The following is a 19,905-nucleotide window of genomic DNA, read 5'->3' on the forward strand; positions in this document are numbered from 1 at the left end:
TATTATCAGCAAAATTTTGACTAGAATTCTGTAATGAAACAGTTTTTTTAACAATAACCTAATAGACTAAAAGGGTGAATAAACTGAAGACAGTGGCTTACAGATAAATATAAGAAAACTCCAACAAGTGTTAATGTCAAGTCCAAATGTGCATTTGAGTCTTTGTGCATCTGTTGGGAGTAGAACAGCCGTCCACGTCCCTAGCTAAAACACCATAATGAACTTAGTATGTACAGTTGCCTGAGATGACATCTGTTGCTATGATTTGGTGCAGTATAATAAAATTTGACAGAATTGTGCGGCCTCTGTTGACTTAACCCTCCTCAGATGACGTATGTGCTATTCATTGATCTACCAGTGATTGTAGGTCACACAGCAGTGGATGTGCGTGCACATTTCTTTTCATGCTGACCTTTTACCTAAACATCCTGGAGTATTTCATTCCCCTTAATGCTCACATCAAAGTACGGAGGGATATTGTCGAGGAAGCTGACTAACTTAGATCACATGACCCCTGTGAGAGGAAGCGCTCTGCTGTGAGGTCAGCTGCAGGGGAAACAATCACACTGAGAGAACACGGAAGGAAGCAAGCACAGCGTACACTATGTGTGTGCGTGTGTGCGCGCATGTGCGTGTGTGCATGTGCACTCATATGATGTGTAATGTCATTTTTCTGGAAAAACTGAATAGGCCGGAAATCAGGGCAAAACACTTTAAAAAAGTCATATGGAAAAAATAATCAAATCATAATCATTAGTTGTAGTGTTGCAAATAACTTCAGAAATTTCAAATCTGTGACAGTAGTGCATTTATAAGCATAACTTTGCAGATGTGTTTTTGCCACAGTTCTCTTTTGCGTTTCTGCCGAAGAGGGCGGGCCCATTCACAGCCACAGGGTCCTCCAGGCAGGTCACCCCTCATTAAGACCCCTATTTGGGCCTCTCCCTGTGGACAAATAAGTGGCTACAACTCACATAATCTCGAAGAGAACCGTTTAAAACTCTCAGCACACCGTCAAGAGATTTATAGTAATATGCAATAAAAAAAGACTATAAGTACAACGTGACATACTTACAGCACAGGCGTACGGGCGCACTGGGACACTTTTGAACAACAAAAAATCTGCCAGATGATAAAGTGCAGTTTTCATGGTAAAACGAGTGTAATATTTCAAACCAGGTAAATATAAAATTAAATGTCTAAAATCAGCAGGAAAACACACACATTATGTTTCATCAAGTGATAATTGCAAAATACTTGGCAATGTTGATAAAAGTGATAAGCTGATATATCCAGTACAGCATAGTTTTGCATTTTTATACTAGCTTTGGAATGATGGAAGCTAATGGCCATTTAATTGGCATTCGTGGCTAAAGGTGCAGCCAAAAACTTAACAAATAAAGCAGATGGCTGTAGAGTCTGTGGCCATAATCCAATTTTTCTATAATAACAATTTAATAAATGACACTGTGAAAACAGTGTGACGTGACAGTGGTCACTCCCAGTGATTAAAATACTTAATCATCACCTGAAGCTGTGAAAGAGATTTATAGTCATTTTGCAAATTAATGCTAATGATGATCTTTAAAAGCCATTTGCAAATTAATTTGCAGATCCAAATAATCTACACTCCAAGGAAATAAAAAGAAAATGTCACGTTTAAGTTTTATACCAAAAACTACACAAAGCTACCCATTCATACATTCCTCATCCATATTTCTATCCATCACTGAACAGGTTGCTGGGCTCTCCCAGTGTTAATACAGAGAAACAGACCTTCACACTAATGCCCAATTTAGTATCATCAGTTACTCGTAGGTACAGAAGACAAGGTTTATTCTTTATGTTTACTTCTGCCACTTATGCTGAAAGAGCTCAAAGGTATTTAATTCAATTCAATTCAGTCAAATCATAACAACAGTTGCCTCAAAACACTTTATATAGTAAGGAAATGAACCTACAATAATACAAAGAAAAAAAGAGAAAACCCCAAGAATCATATGACCTCCTATGAGCAAGCACTTTGGTGACAGTGGGAAGGAAAAACTCCCTTTTAACAGGAAGAAACTGTTGTAAGCCTAATCTTATAAGTAGAGATAGTGTCTGTCTCCCGAATCCAAACTAGAAGTTGGTACAAAAGAAGAGGGGCATGAAAGCTGAAGGCTCTGCCTACCATTCTGCTTCTTAAATACTTTAGGAACAAGAAGTAAGCCTGCAGTCTGAGAGTGAAGTGCTCTAATAGGGTGATATGGTACTACAAGGTCATTAAGATAAGATGGGGCCTGATTATTTAAGATCTTGTATGTGAGGAGCAGGATTTTGAATTCAATTCTGAATTTAACAAAGAGCCAATGAAGGGAAGCCAATACAGGAGAAATATGCTCTCTCTTTCTAGTCCCTGTCAGTACTCTTGCTGCAGCATTTTGTATCAACTTGAGGCTTTTCAGGAAGTTTTTTAGGAGATCGTGATAATAATGAATTACTGTAGTCCAGCCTAGAAGTAATAAAAGCATGAACTAGTTTTTCAGTGTCACTCTGAGACAGGATGTTCCTAATTTTAGAGATATTGCGCAAATGGAAGAAAGCAGTCTTACATATTTGTCTAATATGTGTATTGAAGGACACATCCTGGTTAAAAATGACTCCAAGGTTCCTCACAGTGTTACTGGAGTCCAGTGTAATGCCATCCAGACTAAGAAGATTTTTAAGGATGAGTACAAAAACCTCATTTTTATCTGAATTTAGAAGCAGAAAGTTAGAGGTTGTCCAGGTCTTTATGTCTTTAACAGCTTCCTCCAGTTTTACTAATTGGTGTGTGTTATCTTACTTTATGGAAAGATAAAGTTGGGTGTCATCTGTATATCAATAAAATGTATGCTCTGAAACCTGAAGGAAACTCTTCAATTAAAACCGTTCCTCCGCAGATGATTAATATCTACTCTTTTAAGAATTTTTGAGATAAAAGGAATGTTGGAGATTGGCCTATTATTACCTAAGACAGCTGGGTCAAATGATGACTTTTTTAGTAACGGTTTAACTACTGCCAGCTGACCTTTGCCAGCCCAGCTACAGTGCTGAAGAGAAAGCTAGGGTTGTTTGTATTTCCTTCAATCAGTGAAGATGTTCTAGCTTTAAAGAGGGCTTTCCAAGCCAAATTATGATCTTTTAAATTAGCGAGGCACCATTTCCTCTCCAGTTTATGAGTTACCTGCTTTAAGGTGTGCATTTAAGAGTTATACCAGGGAAGTATGACTTAAGGCTTTCTTTTTCAGAGGAACTACTGTATCTAGAATTCAACTCATTGAAGAAGTAAAAATATTAAAAAGACAATCGAGCTCTGTGGGAGCAGCGTTCAGGTAGCTGCTCTACACTGAGTTGGTGCAAGGCACATAGCATAGCACAAGGCATGTAGCTGGATGTAGAGTTTTCAGAAGACACTATGTCTAGATGAACAGAATAAATGTTTTGAGACACTATCTATAGGTTTTTAATTAAATTGGCTTCGCAAAAAACACAACTGCGAGTTGTAACATGAAGAGGAAGTGATGGTCTACCATAGAGAGACCCAATACATAAAGAAGTTTGTCAAATACCACATTTACCTGAACATAAACATAACCAAAAATTATATTCTGTATCATGATCAGTCATTTGAACTTCAAGCGGCTCGAAATACAACACAGTCCTGTGGGATAAAATCATTTCATGGTCTTACTTCATCTTTCTTACCTTGTATTTAAGACAAATACTATTTAGCTGCCATAATTACTATAAAGGTCAGGCTTTCATCATATCACAAAACTGCCCCGGTTCTAATGCGCTATTCAGGAGAGACATGGATAACCACAAACACAGACAGCCCAGTTTCTACCCAGAAACAGGCCTCTAAAGATAAGTTTCCTTGTATTGCTGACAGATACGTAGACATCAGATTAATCAAACCAGCTGCTCTTACTGCTGCTTTTTCCTTGGTTAGAGATCTGATACTTGGGTCACTTTGTGCAGAATGGAGCAGTGTGCAGTGTGAGTGCAGAAGGGAGCAGGAAAAAATAAAGTCCAAATGGAAGTCCAATAACACCAGAGATCAAATAAAATGCAATCTGGAAAATGTGACAACATTTCTCACCGGGGGATTTTCAAATGTAAACTTGCAGCCAGAAGTTTAAAGTTGCTGCTTTCTCATCACATGAGAAAATGTAATTGGTTTTATTTGACTTTAAGACAGTCTTTTATAATCCTTTTAATCTCTTTTCCACTGATGATATTCCCACATCAATATGGTAAGTCAATGCTAAAGCAATTACACAAGCTGGTGAACTATATCAATGCACCAAAGCACCACTTTACTAAAGACGTTAGAATGCATGAGTAGACAGCATGTTAACACATCTGAGCAGTTTGTCAAAGAGAATTTTCCAAATCAACAACAACCAACAGCATCTATCTGAAACAACAGCCTTAAGGGTGTGTGATACAAGCAGCAGATGAGAGACTAACAAATAACCTAACAAATCTCATGGAGATACCGTAAAGTTACTGTGTTTCAGACGTGTTTTTTCAAAAAGAGTTCAGCAGACATAATTTCAGGGCACGACTAGAAGGAAAAATATGAGTGGAATAAGCGTGGGTTGGACTGATATATGGTGAAAGCAGACTTACTGTCAGGGTTGGGGGATTTGCGTCCATGGTTAGGCGAGGAGCAGCGGAAAGTGGTGACGATGGTGTTGTGGTGAGGGTTGGGGTGGTGTGGGTGGTGCACTGCTGGATGGTGGCCATTGTTCTCGGGAGGTGCTTTAGTGATGCTGATATCAGGTTTACGGATATCCCCTGGACTAGGGGGCTCAAACTTGCGGGTGTGATTTTGCTCAGGGGCTCGGCTGGTCCCGTTGTTGTTCATGCTGCTCTCATTGCGGCGTGTGACCGGGGAGTCAATTGGCGTCTTGGCAAAAGTCACCTCCCTCTTGTGGCTTGTCTCGGGCGTCTTGGAGTGCCCCAGGACTTCTGGGCGTTTCAGGGCGCTGTTGCTCACAAAGCGTGCGGAAGCAGGGCTGGTGACATTATCGACCTGCTTGCTGGAGGAAGAGATATCGATGGAGAGTTCAGAACGGCGGGACACAGGCTCCGGAGTCTTGGAACCTCCTCCACCCATGATAGAGCGGGGCTGGGTATAGTTGAGGTTGTTGTTGTTAGTGGCCGGGGTGGCAGAACCGAGGTCACGATAGTAGATGCTGGTGGGAGACATGGCGTTACGGAGAGGTGAGTTGGTTGTCCGGCGGGAGCCGGGTGAAGAGTGAGATGAAGTGTCAACATCCTCTACCTCAAAGGACCTCTTCAGGGCTGCATGAAGGAGACCAAGATAGCGTTTTATTCATACAGTCATTCAAGTGCATGCAAGCAGTTACAAACGGCTTTACAAGTGATTTAGAAAAAAAGCAAAAAGTTGGTGGATTCACAATGAAATATTATAGAAAATTAAAGCACTGAATAATAACAACACAAAATCTAGTTAAAACAGATTAAATAACACAAAAGTATTGGTCTATATTGGTAAAAGTGTTACCCACTACATATGTAATTAAAGTAAGCAAATAGTAGTACATAAGTACTACTATTTGCTTGCCTCCACCAGTGTATGAATGTGAGAGTGAATGAATAGTGGAATTGTAAAGCGCTTTGAGGGCCCCGAAAAGCGCTATATAAATGCAATCCATTATTATTATTATTATTATTATTATTATTATTATTATTATTATTATTATTATTATTATTATTATAAGTACAAAAACAATCTTCAGAAATGTATGGACAACATAACTAAGCTATTGTTATTCCTATAGAAATGCTTCAATTCACAAGTAGCAGCTTGCTCTTTTACTGCTGTCTGGCATCAAAATAGTTTAAATCATATTTATATTCATATCACAGGTCATTGTAACAAGTGTGGAATTGTTAATGAAGTAAAAAAGAGGAAAAGCACTCTTCTGCTTCACAAATGCATGCAAGCAGTATCTCTAACTTGTACTAAACCTACTTGGTTACTTTTCACATAAAACAGAACACAACTGGTTGAAAGCTCGTTAATTTGCTGGTACAATTTCTTAAATAAATCAAGTACATCTTTCGCTTGTAAACGGTGACATTTACAAGTAGCAGGAACAAAGTCATAAAAAAGTCATCAAAATGGTCAAACCAATTAAGTGAGAAATATAAAGAGTTAACTGTTTTTTCTAAAGGCATTATGAACAGCACCCAAGTAGTAAAGCGCCTGGGGTTTGAGGGTGGAGAAGCTGTAGGAACAGTTTTGGTGGAACTCGAGAGAAACAGCATGCGCCAGTAATTAGGCCGTATACTGTATCTAATTTCATTCTCAATCACCAGCAGCAAGTTTTTCGCTGCCGTATGGACTGACATGTTTAAGCCAGTCCATGCCTTTCTTTGTCACGACCTTGCTTGCTACGTGTGTGGTACGCTACAATATAAAATTCTAGGCTTTCACACAGAGTCACTCGAAGCGTTTCACGGCATGTTATAGCGCACGCAATCAGTCAAACATCGACTGCCAAGCATCTGGGCGAAAAAAGTCCCAAGACTCCCTGTTTTTGAGCAAAGTCAACACACAGATAAAGGCACATAGTTCCCCAAGGTTAGTTGTGATGTGAGAAAATAACAGCACTGTCCAAGAAGACACTGAAGGATGGAATCACCCCCTGGTAAGACTGTGCTGGCTGAGAGTCAACTTGAATTTGACTCTCAGAGTTGCTGTGCCAAGCCAGTGGCCAGGAGCTGGCATCATAATGATATACTAGTAAGACTAGTCCACTCACGCACACCCTTTAAGAGCATCTCTAGTTTCTTACAATCCAAAGCACAGTGCTGATTATTTGATCTGTTTGTGGCTTGCGGTGTTCCCAAGTGTGCCTATGTCTTTATGCAACTATTTGGAGTTTTGTTCAAAATGCTTGTAAAGGCATGTAAGTATGTGTTGAGGGAATGTATACATGTTTATTTTTAAGCAACTACACAGGGAGGACACAGAGCTGCAGCTTCACTGCTCTCAAAACTCTGTGGAACTCAACACAATCACATCAAAGCTGCACATCAGCCGGCATCCCTAATCTGATTTACTGCCATGAGATGCCTCCTAGCAGCATGGTGGACATTTGATACAATTTGCTGTCTAAGAAAAATTCAGGCCAAAGCCGATGTCTTGTTCTCCTTTTTGTGTTAGTTGGACACACCAAGGAAATTCCCATGCACCGCGGGAATAAATAAATCTGATCTCACATCTTGGAGTTCGTGGTGATTTGTCTTACAAATCCCTTTAACTCCCCGCACCTCCCTGTACACCACTCATCTGGACCTTGAGGTACAGTTACCTTTCATCCTTGGCACTATTACTGTGTAGAAGACTGGTTTTATAAATGTTGTCTTAGCCATTAGGCAGATAAAACCTGAAGTCACTGCATGTAATGTAGCTGTGCTATGTGTGGAAAACATCTGTTTTACTAAGAAAAGTTGAAACGTTGACAAAAGATCATTAACAACTACTAATAAACACTTTAACAATATTATTTTTCACATTTCTGTTTCTTATTGCCTGAAGTTCAGTATCCAACTTTACAGTCTATTACTTGAATATGCAATCTGTAAATGGTGTCCAAACCCACACTGCAACCGAACTATGCCCTTCTTACGCCTGCTGTCTTGTTTTCGATGATTCCTAAGAGGGAGTCCAAGGTTATGGCTACTTTCAACTCTGACCAGAAAATGAGTCGGTGTGCCAAAATCAATCTGCACATTTCACAGGAAGTGAAAAGACTGTGATACATGCATGAGTCTAATCAGTGAGGCATTCTTTTTAACCTCCTCTGCAGTCAGGACTGCAGACACCCGTGCACACGCTTAACTTTTCTTGACACTTGCTGTAGACTTTTGTTTAACTTTGGAGAAGTTGCAAGTGTGAGAAGCGAAACCTGGGGGATATATTCACAAGTCTGACCAAAATCAGAGAGCTGAACCAAAATGTTTTCCAGTGACCTGTTAAGTGATTGCAGATTAGTATTTCTGGTCTTGGCTGCTTTGTGATTATACGCCTTCAGGCACGTGACTGGAGCAAAGGGTTTGAGTGCTTTGCTCTCAGGTTGTTTGTATTTAGAGGCCGTGCAGCCAAGTGTACATAATTTAAGAGCACAAGTGTATTTTAATCTTTCTGTGCTTTTTTTCTTCTTCTAGGAATAAAGAGAGTGGAAAAGGGCATTCGGGGGCATTTTTCATTCACTCATCAGTCAACTCTTATATTCTTATTCATAAAGTCTGTCGTACCTTGTTCTGTTTTCTTGTTTAGCCAAAGAAAAAAGAGGAAGAAAGAATATCCTAAGTACAGGATCATATAGCAATAGAAATAGTATTTCTGCAAGACTGACAGATGGATGAAAGAGCATAGTTCCCTATGAAAGAGCATTCCCAGACTATGAGCAAGAAATGAGAGGTCCAGTCTACCCCAGAGGAAACTCATTAACAGGAGCCAGAGGCCTCATCTCCCCACGTCCCTCCACTACCTATCACTGCCCAGTGTTCCAGTATCTCACACTATCTCCTGTGGGAAGATAATGCAGCTCAGACAATGTATCTCAGGATTACCACTATAAAAACCCCCAAAACAAAACACACACACACACACACACACACACACACACACACACACACACACACACACACACACACACACACACACACACACACACACACACACACAAACAGAAGCAGCTGTTCATAGTCATTTATCTTATATGCAGCCCAGGTGCCTAGCCACACTGTCTCTTTATCATCAGTGTCATCACTTACTCTCAAGGACATCCCGACAAATGAACACAAACATTCGGTATCATCTCAGTGCAGATGGACTAATAAGAGATAGTCAGGGCTTTGGGGGCGGAAAACAAACACAAAAGAAAGGAGGGAAAGGCAGAACACTACAAAGTGGGAGAAGCCAAAACAAAACTGTAAGCGCTTCTATTACTGGCATGAGCTGGGAGTGAGGGCTTTCCACACTGATTTGGTAAGTCAAAGGTGCACATCATTTGTTAAGGGATGAACTGACACATTATTACATTGCTGCAATAAGATTGCAAAGGTCGTAAGACTGGAAATATAATAATATAATTGACAAAAATCTTACAACATGAAATATATTGCATATGGTGCTGGCAAGTTTTAGAGATGACTGGTTCTTATTTCAGTGATTAAAAACACTGATTTTTATTTTTTTATTTTTAAATTGATTGATGTTCAGTTCCTGTTAATGAACTTCACCACTTGTTATGTATGTAGCCCAATAAAAGTCCGCTGGGAAAGGGAAGGGATTATGCATCTGAACTGCTGTAAGGCATTTAATGTGGAACAGATGGGTAAAGCGCTTAGTTTGCATTAACAGCAAACTGCTTTAACAGCAAATTAACACCATAAACAGGAGCAGATTAGAAAATTATGTTTTTTTTTTAAACTAAGATGACAAAACTGGGAAAATTACAAATAAAGGACTGTCGGATAAAAGGCGTAGTTTTACAGCACACTTGCAAACATTTCATTCGTTTGAGTATTGTGGTAACGTCCTTTTAGATGGTAAATGTATATAAAAGTATATTGCATATATACTGCATATATTGCAGTGCAAACAACAACAGCAACAAAACAGTACATCAGTATTTTGATTAATAAAAGGGCGTACTTCATTTTACATAGCCTTGAACTCACAATTGGGTCGAGTAATTCTAGCCTCAGAGTCATACGTCAAGTGATTAAGACAGTTGCTGTCTGTCACACACTGGTTATTTAAGACCATTTTATGCACAGTGCAGTTTATCTGATGTCAGTAGCCACTGAATATAAATCGATGTGGTCAGGAAAGGAAAAACATGACCAAGGCTTTAACTGACAGGACAAGGCCAAACAATAAACGATAGAATTTCACACTATGCTATTCTGCTGGGTAAGACAAAACCTTAATGCTAAACTGTCAAACACACACTTCCTTCAGCTGCCCACTGATGGTGTTGGGTTAGCTAATGGTGCCCGGGAGCAGTACATCTCAGTGTGTCAGATTTACTGCACTGGTCTGCACTGGTCTGGCTGAGGAAAATGAAATTCTGGGAATGTTATAGGTGTTGTGGTGAAGTGGAAAGACATGAGAGGAGAAGCGAGAGTGGAGAAATGATCAAAATTTGCATTTTTAGTTTTTATTTTTTGCCATAATGTTGATGAAGCAGATGCTTAAAACCAAGATCTGAGCTCTAATCAGAACCAAGAGGCAATTTCACCTGCAATTTCCAAACTGATTGGAGTCTGATGTTGAAAGGCTACCCCAGTTCTTGGCTTTAGGTTGTTAAGGCTGTAACCTGAGAGATAAATGCTTATTCTTGTACTTTGATCATCCACTGGTTAACTGTATTCCACATGAATAAACATTGACATCAGTGATCAGTGAAGGTATAAAGAAAGTTGTTGCATTCCACTTACCGACAGATAACAAACTGATTGGGCTTAAAGTCCTGATATAAAGGGAGTGAGGGGGAGAGAAAGTGGTTGACAAAAAGCAGATTAAACATGTGATTCACTGGAGCTTAGTGACCTCAAAGTAGAAATGATGATGTTCAAATGAAGAACTTTTTGCAAGATGAATCACACAACACACATTACAAGATGCCTCAGCAAAAAAAAAAAAAGAATTCTTTAAACGAAGGAGGTGCACTGAATCTGCCAGTAAACTAACAGATAAAGGATGTGACGATCCAGCGCTGTCAGCTGTATCTCTAGCCTCTGGGTGTGATGATGTCACAAGCAGCAAACACAGACTCACTAACAAGGGGCTGGAATCTAATTCCTTGCAGGTCAGAGAATACATGCATACAATACTTAAAGAAATCTCTGCTCTATCTAACTGGCATATTAGCAATAACTTACCACCTGCACTGTAATATGTCTGCCTCAGAATGAACAGGACCACAGAGAACAGTAAAGAATGTGTTGCATATATGCACATAATCCACTCATGCCAACTTAATAACACACTTGCCTCTCTGCCAAGTTTGGAAAATGTGCCACACACAGACACTCTGTTCATTTCAATGTTAATTTCCTCTCTGTCTATGCATGTCACGCGGGACAAAAATGTTGCACCTGTAAGCAGATAATGTGCCTAAATGTCTTGGCTCTGTTTAGGCTGGAAGAAACATGAGAGGCCCACTGTTCAAACGTCTCTGTGAATATATAAATATGGACTTGTTCCTAAAGTTAGACAGATACGTTCTCTTCCTTTCAGAAAGTCATAATATTATTTCAGTGTGTAGTTTCTATGGAGGTTTCAATCACCCATATTCAATTATTGGGTCTATCCGAAGAGGAATTATTACATCTTCAGTGTGTTCACCAATTAAATCGCCTTTTCCTTTCGGTACCCATTTCCTCCTCACTGTGAAATATAGTGGAGTGCAATGCACTGGAAAGCATAATGATGTGGGGTAAAATGGGGATTTACTCAGTCAAGTGTTTGCTGTGCAGCTTTCTCTACCCTGAATGGAAAATGTAGTCAGTGTAATAACACATTGAATGGCCACAACCTTAAAACCACCAATGCAAAGTACGCATTCATCTGGATGTTACTTTGAGGCGTTTCATCAATCTAAAAGCTGTTGCAGACCTAGCACACCCTGCCATGGTAATGACACTCGCCAGAGGCAGTGGTCTCCATCAGCAAGATAATGCAGCTTGTGAAACAGCAAAAAAGGCTCAAGAAGGGAAACGAGAAACACCCAGGCTTGACCCATCCTCCAAACTCCACAGCTCCCAATCTGATCAAGCATCCATGGGATGCGTCCTAACAAGCCTAATCCACAGAGGCCCCAATGCAAAGCATCTGCTGCCAATGTCTGTCTAATTTCTGCATCGGTGAATTCAATTCAGTGGATGAGACTTTCCTTATATAATTGAAAAAGTGTTTTAGCTGAATGTGACCAAAACAAGCTCATATGTAAATACCTCTGAAAGAGTGCCGGGACACAACACACAATAAGCATGAAACAGTTATACCGCCTTTTATTTTTTGAATCTATGGATATTATCCTCGTCTACAGCTTTAGAACACAATCGTGCAAAGCTGTATCAAATCACTGTAAACCAGATTACTGGGTAGAAGTTGCTTTACTTAAACAATCCAAACACAAGTGTAATTTGAATAATCTGGTCAATCTCAAGGATACAGAAGTCAGCATCAGCCCATGACGTCTGACTGTAAGCATCAGGCCAAACAGCAGCTGTAGGAACTGACAGGAGGAGCAACAGGAAAGAAACAAGCAAGGAGGAAGGAAGAAAGACAGAATAGCAGAGGAAAAAGAGGACAAAGGCAATCAGTGCTAGTTCCACACTGGCTTGACAAACAGAGACAGAGTTGTGAGTTTTTTTTATGAGGGGTTAGACAGATGTTAGTTCTTACTGCTGAGGTTTTCACTGTCTCCCTTTCAGTGTTTACAGTTGAAGGCTTTCCGGTGATGGTATTGTGTCGTCTCAATACTGCGTTTCTTTCTGTTATTGCCGTAACCTCAGTATAATCAATAACAGACAAAAGGTACAGGAAGCTAGCATCCGTCCAGCACTATGTTTTTTTGTTTTGTTTTTTTTTAAATACATGCACAAGTGCCCCCGCCCACAGAAACATATTTGAAACTAAGAAAAGCACAATGTACATTAACACCACCTATTGATCAATATTAGCCTTTAGCCAATGAAAATGTCTTACAGATGGAGTGAAAGAAATGCAGAAAAATACATAACAAACCTTCAAAATCTGAAATAATTCCCTCCAAGTGTGGGTTGACTCCAGAATCAGACATTTTTTCAGGCAGAAACCTTTTCTTTCAGCTTCTAAAGAAAGTTTGTTGCTTTTGAACAAACTCAAAAATAGAATCAGTGTGAAACAAGTCGGAGCCCACGAGTTTCTCTTAAAGTATCAGCTGTTTCTCTCTGACTTCCCACCAACTTCTCTATGTTGCTGCATTCAGACTTCAGAGAGAGAGAGAAAAGGCAAGCCTCCTCCCTTCTCCTCCTCCCTGTAGTTACACACCCACCCTTCTCCCAAATGTCCTGTGTACGTGTGTTTCCCCTGCCCCCCACACACTCATACATGCACACTCATGTAGACAACAGACGTCACACTCTGAGACCCTTTCCAACCAACCAACCTGAGGTCTGATTTCCTCAGTCAGCCTCTGAACAGCTCTGAGAGCCAAAGTGGACAGCATGTCAAAAACCAAATTAAACTCAGATCAGACATCTTTGTTACAACTGTGGCTGTTATGATCGCCTTCATAAAGAATACCTTCATTCTGGCACAGCTAGAGCGGGACTACAGTTAAAGTGAGCCTTTGAGGTTTCAGTTTTGGGTAAACAACCTCTAAAACTGGCTGACATGTTAATTAGAGTGCAGTCACTTCAGGAGTAGCTGCTTTCCTGTGACACGAAAACCTGAGAGACTTCCTGGAGAAAGTTGACATTAGGGATATACAATGGCGCCTCTGGGCAATCAGCAAGTGATTTGTGCACCAGCCCGCCTTGTGTGACTGTGTTATCAGGAGAAACATGGGAATTCAAGCTCCGTGGACACAGGTAATATAGCACTACTGCACTTCTGCTGGCAGTGACACTGATGAAAAGCCTGCTTTTTGATGTGGTAGATATGGTTACATTGCTCGTCCTTGAGGCTGCTCTAACCAATTTGGTGACTGATCTTTGTAGCGATAGAGAAATCTTGTTGAAAAGGTGCTGACAAAACAACCCAAAGTGGTGAAATATCAAAGTTAGACATGCGTTTACTTAACCACTTCCACTGTCTCCCTGTGGGACGTCCTACCGGATTTCTTATGCGGGAATCTACTGCGGAGTCAATGCAGCAGTGATGCTATCACGATAATTGATGATTGGTCATGAGTGAGCAGCTTATCACAACTTCCTGTTTGGAGACAGGAATGACTGCAAATGAGAATTGTGGCAAATACACTCTGATCCTGGGTTAGTTTTACAGTTTCCACACTAATGGTAGAGGTCATAAGCATTAATGTAGCAGATGATTCCCAACTGGCATTCAAAGGAAACCCAAAACTAGAGAATAAACCACAGGAAGCTGGTATTTCCCACTTCAGTGTCACACATTAGATATCACAAATTAAATGGCGTCTTTCACCACAAGAATGGACAAAGTGGCTTAAGTGTTGCGTGGCACATTTACAGCTTTTAAGAAGCATTCGCAGAATCCTATCTGAATGAAAAGCTTCATTTTAAGGTGCACTGGGTGCCAAGCCCACCCAGTGGCCCCTAACCCTAACACCCGAGAGGTCAACAGTAACACAGAATAACACTGTGTGTTTGTGGTGCAGTGTCATTACTTCATACAACTGCTGTGAAGGTGTCTCAGGACAAAAAACAGAGCACAGCACATGCAGTGTACTCCAAATCCAATAGTAAAATATTAACATTTATTTTCACGTGTTGAGCTTTAAGTCCACCTTAATAAAGGACAGAGCAAAGTAATGATTAAGCTGTGTGTTCAGGTCTTTATAGTGTATATTAGTGTGTGTGTGTGGGCTCTCTCTGTATGCTGACTGTAGATTTTGTGCTGCACTGTGGACCATATGCAACATGATTCTGTAGCAGTTGCACTAAAGGACACACGGCTTGTGAAACACACACCTCATTTAAGCTTGTGTGTATTTATCCAAACACGGATACACAATCCAGGCAGGGCAACAGCATGAGCTCAAAAATCCAGAGTGACATCTGGAGTGACAAATCTGTGAGTAACATTACATGAAAATGTGCCTTTGTGTAAACTGACTGTAACTGCAGGCGCAGGTTTGTTTGTGAGTGTCTGTGGGTCCGTGCCCCTGAAAGAGCTCCGCAATAAACCGAGCCCGAATCATTCAGCGTCCTGTCTCTTTGGCAGTGAAAGACACCAGAACTGTTTGCTTTGTGTCTTTTACCTGTGCGCGAGTGTTTAACCCATTAAGCAATGCGTTATTCCCAGAGCAGTTTAATGTTTTCATGAGCGGGGTTTGAATGGGATTTAATGATTCACGCTGAGATCACCTTGATGGGATTTTCCAGAGACATTGCATTTAATTGCACATTTATATTATAATCAATGCATCAAAGAATACAAATACAATTTTTACTTTGAAGTGTTGGAGATGTAGAGCATTTCTAACATAGCAAAATTAGGAAAAAAAAGTAATTTAATCACTTTGTTTTCTATATAGATTTGACATTAGGCCTGGATCAAAGTTACACATTTTGCAGTCACCTAGGGTAGCACTGGCACATAAAGCCTTGCTTTAACTATGACTGTTCACTGGAAAAACTATTGAGAACATAAAATGATTCATGTTCTCTCCATCGTAGTAAGATAAATTGGCTTAAAATTTGCGTGGACAATTTATAGTGGCAGGAGGCTGTCGTGGTCTGCAGACTTGGATGCTAGTCCCTGTGTAAGTAATTGGCCTCCTAAGCCTGAATGGCATTTTGACACAGATATATAGTCTGACCAAAGAGTCACATGGAAGTTACCAAACTACTTCAACATTAATAATGGATAAAAATTGGGAAAAATATTATTCTCCTTTCTTTAAAAGTCTCTTTAAAGAGTTCATATACACAGTTTTTGGGTGAGACATACATGATGAGGGATGAAAAGCAAGCCTGAGTATTTTGTCCATGAAATGTTCCCACAAGTTCCCCATTTACAGCTATCTCTTTGTTCATATTTTGACACTTTACCACTATTGTACAGTTGTTCGCACCCGAATGAACTTTTCACAGGAGTTTGTTTATCTCTGTTTTCTCACCCCTATAATAACCCGTGTTTCCATCATGTTGAATAACATCACCTGTCAGAAATCCTCTCTCAGGAGGAGTGAAGGTGGGGCTTCCCTATCAGTTTCCTTTACTCTATGCACTGTTTTCACGGCTCCCTCATTTATCATTAACAAGTAATAATAAAAGAAACAATATGAGGTGAGATACTGGGAGAGCAGCGGGAGGAGAACTGCGAGGCGTTCACTCATAGAGGATGTCCTGTACACCTTTTTTATGGAACATGGTGAGCTGAGTGATTTCCTTGATTTCCTTCAACTCTGGGTTCATGTGTATTTGTGGATGTGGGTGAGTTTATGTGCACGTGTCTTTTAGGGTGAGGGTACACAGGGCTCAGAGTGGATACACCACAACAGCACTTCTACAACCCCATATTCATGTGCTAAAAGAGTGAACAGTTAATTAAAGACAGAAGTTGCAGACTGTTTGCTCAGATTCACCTGAAGGCTAAAATTAAAAAATAATGCTAAATGTTGCGTGCTGATGTTTACGAATAGAAATAGCCACAAACATAATTAGACACCTAAGACGCATTTTTAGAATATAATAACTTCAAGGAGAAAAGCAAACGTCGTATTCACACAAACCACAAGGTTGCAAACAAAGTGGACTGCATTTTTAATGATAGATACAGTCTTGTGAAAACAGAGGGCAAAAGCACATCCCATGATTCAGTAGCCTGTAGAAGCTCGTTTAGCTGATATAAGTTAAGTAATCCTTTTCTGTACAACTTTATCAGTCTCTTACATCATTGTGGAAGAACTCTGGCCCGCTCTTCTTTACAGTGTTCCTTCAGTTCATTGAAGTTTCAAGTATTTATTTATGCACAGCTCTCTTAAGGTCCCACCACAGCATTTCTATCATGCTGATGTCTGGAATTTGACAGGGCCATAGCAACACCTCAATTTTTCAATACTTTTTCAGCCATTCTGTTGTAGATTTGTGCTTGGGATCATTGGCCTGTTGTATGACCTAAGCTTTATCTGTCGGACTGATGTGGTCTAATGGTCGACTCACTGACTGTAAGGTACCCTGATCCCGTGACTGCAAAACAAGCTCAAATCATCGCTCTTCCACCACTGTGCTTGACAATTGGTATGAGGTGTTTGTGCTGATATGCTATGTTTGGTTTTTACCAAACATGGGGCTGTGCACTGTGGCCAGACATCTCCACTTCTCAGAAGAACACAAGTAGTGTGGTTTGTTCAGTAGCAACTTTCCAAACCCTAAGCTTTGCTTTCCTGATCTTCTTAGTGAGAATAGGCTTTCTCCTGGGAACCCTTCCAAACAAGTCATACTTGTTCAGTCTTTTTCTAACTGTACTGTCATGAACTTTAACATTTAACATGCTAACTGAGGCCTGCACAGTCTGAGATGCAGCTTGGACTCTACTGAGCATTGCACAGTCTGAGCTTTGGATGAACTTGCTGGGTCATCACTGTGTTAACAAAGACCTGAACCAAAACCTGACCAGACTAACTTTATGTTTAGAGTTTATATAATGCATCACACTAAGACGTGTCGAGACAAAAACCTGATGAAACTTCTTGATCTTAACAAATGTCAGGAGATGTTTATTTGCCTTATTTCCCAAAGGAAGTGTATCAACTTGTCTTTTTAAAACTATCAAAGAGGGCTTTAACTGTCCTATTTAATATCCTTTTTACATCTACTGAATTATTGTCATTTGATTCTAAACAGGCCACAAAATACTGCAATACTGCAATCGCAACAGTCATGATGGCTATTTCCTTCCAGTTTAAATGCTAACACATAAAGCAACTCGTAGGCTTTGTTTTACTTTCCTTTAGTTGTATTTTCAAAGTAATTCTAACAAGTCAATGTGTTCACCATGCAGGACAGCCATGGTAGATGACATCTCATATTGAACATATTACTTCAATCCCAAACAGATGAAGAAAAGGAACAAGATGGTTGTGTTACAGATGCACACAAGAATTATTTTTGCACTTTTAAGCAATCACAGTCTTAGCTCTTACCATTTACAAAACAGAGGCTGAGAGGATCAGCGATGGGTGGTGTAAGGGCTGAGGCAGCTGTCAAGACAACAGGTCCAAACTAAACCATACAGGAAACAGCCATGCAAGACTTCCTTAAATAAGAGGAAGTCTTGCATGGACCAGGGTGAAGTCATATCTAACTACAATGCTTTCTTGTTGGCAAAACAATGTTCTGTCACCTCATATCTCGAATACACCACCCGTGACCGCCTCCCAGTTATTGTGACAGTCTTTACTAAATTCATCAACCTCCCATAAGAATCACTTCATCTGTAAAATATGAATCATCCACAAGGGAAATTTCACAAAACTGAGAGAAATGGTGACTACAGTGCAGGAGATAAAATGACACTGCAACAGTGCCATCAAGTGGAAACAAAGATAGGTATGCCATGTGTGTCTATGCATAATGCGACTCACTGAGCTCAAACATCTTAATAAAAAATGAATTAAAGAGACTGTTGCTCATCTTGATGCCAGGATTTAATTATTAAAAAAAAGCTCAATAAGTCAGATTAGAGATTTAGCAAATCTATACATTTAAAAAGAGTTATTAGGAATTGATCATTTTTGGGAAAGAGTTCCTGAATAGAAGAGAACTAAGTAGCAGCAGATGCAAGAAAGTTTAAAGAGTTTTCTTTCCAGAGCTAAATCATATTAGCAGGAATATTAGCTCTGCTTCCTATCCCCCTCAACTTAAAATAAACTGCATGTGCCAGCTAGAACTAATCTGACAACTAGGCTGTGCAGCTTAAAATGCTGTGATGACAGCAAGAAGACTCAGCTCTGTCTATCTACTGATGGACTGTTTATGGTGATCAACTATACCCAAAGCTGGTAGCTTCAGTTCAGCAGCAACTGGAAGATTTCTCTTTCTGGGAAGTCATATTTGACAGCTCATCACATGAGGTTTACTCACTGGCTCTTTGTGTGTGAGAGCTGATAGAAATAGTCTGAGCACTTTACAGCCTACTGTACCTGTGGCTGTGCGTTCAATCAATGATAAACAAAGAAGAAAAGTTGAAGGTTTGTAGCTCATGCAACATCTATGAGACATAGATCAGAAGGTTAAAGTTGACCTGTAGACGGACGCGCACACACAAACACACACAGATACAGGTCTCTAAGCAGCGGCTCCCACCGCAACAGATCAAGCAAGGCAAACGCAAGTGGGGTGGCTATAGCTGAATGCTGCCGTACTGCTAAGAAGCTGCTTCCATCTGAAGTCTAACAAAAAGAAAAGAAGCTACGCTGAACAAAATGTTTGAACTTACCAGCTATTCTGTCTCGCTCCATAACTCAATGGCTACCTCAGATAGCCACATGCAACCCTCTCGCTTTTCTCTCCTCTCTTTCCTTCCCTCTCTTTTTTCTGCTTGAAGACTTCCCCTTTCTCCTGACTTAGTCACCCTGTCCCCCTCTTCCAACCCTCCCTCTCCTCCTCCCTCCTCTTCCTCCCTCCGTCTCCCTTGCTCTTACTTCCTCCAAGTTTTAATGTCTTCAGTCTGTCAGAATAACAAGTGAACAGAACAGACAACCACAGCCATGTGCGAGTCATATGGAGTCCCTCTTTCCTGCTTTCTTTTCTTTCTCTCTCTCTCTTGATTTTCTCTCCTACACACATATTTCACAGACTTTTATCATAAGCGGACACTTTTTCACTGTCGCCTTTTTTCTCCCTCCACTTTTCTTTTTCCAGTGTTTTATATTATCCCCACGATACCGAAACGAGTCCTCCTTTCTCTTTATCTCGCCTGCTCCCGTGACACTGAGGCTGTATTATCTCTTTGAAATAGAACTTCAGCCCACTTGGCCATAGGTCCTCATGTGAAAATAAACTCGCTTATTTCAAGAGAAATACTCTTAACAGTCCACAAGGACTCCCTGAACTACTCCAAGAACACACACTACATGTTTCCATGTCATCATTGCTATACTAATTATGCTATCAGGATATACAAACCCTACA

The 19,905-nt window shown here is 40.3% G+C and overlaps 1 protein-coding gene across 3 annotated transcripts in view; it reads right to left on the reverse strand.

Moving 5' to 3' along the window:
* septin9b (septin 9b) overlaps positions 1-19,323 on the reverse strand; it is a 55,283-nt gene extending 35,960 nt beyond the window's left edge. For 2 of the 3 annotated variants that reach the window (XM_006787447.2, XM_035906289.1), the window contains exons 1-2: positions 12,830-13,084; positions 4,660-5,337 (exon numbers count right to left, since the gene is read on the reverse strand). In XM_006787447.2, coding sequence (XP_006787510.1) covers positions 4,660-5,337; positions 12,830-12,884 — 733 coding nt within the window. In that variant the 5' untranslated portion in view covers positions 12,885-13,084. Of the gene's footprint in view, positions 1-4,659; positions 5,338-12,829; positions 13,085-19,210 lie in introns of those variants that run through there. The other variant, XM_006787449.3, reaches the window with a different exon arrangement.
* Between the last annotated feature and the right edge of the window lie 582 nt (positions 19,324-19,905).

The sequence above is a fragment of the Neolamprologus brichardi genome, chromosome 6 (assembly GCF_056152115.1).
Source record: "Neolamprologus brichardi isolate AB-2024 chromosome 6, ASM5615211v1, whole genome shotgun sequence".
NCBI classification, from domain to species: domain Eukaryota; kingdom Metazoa; phylum Chordata; class Actinopteri; order Cichliformes; family Cichlidae; genus Neolamprologus; species Neolamprologus brichardi.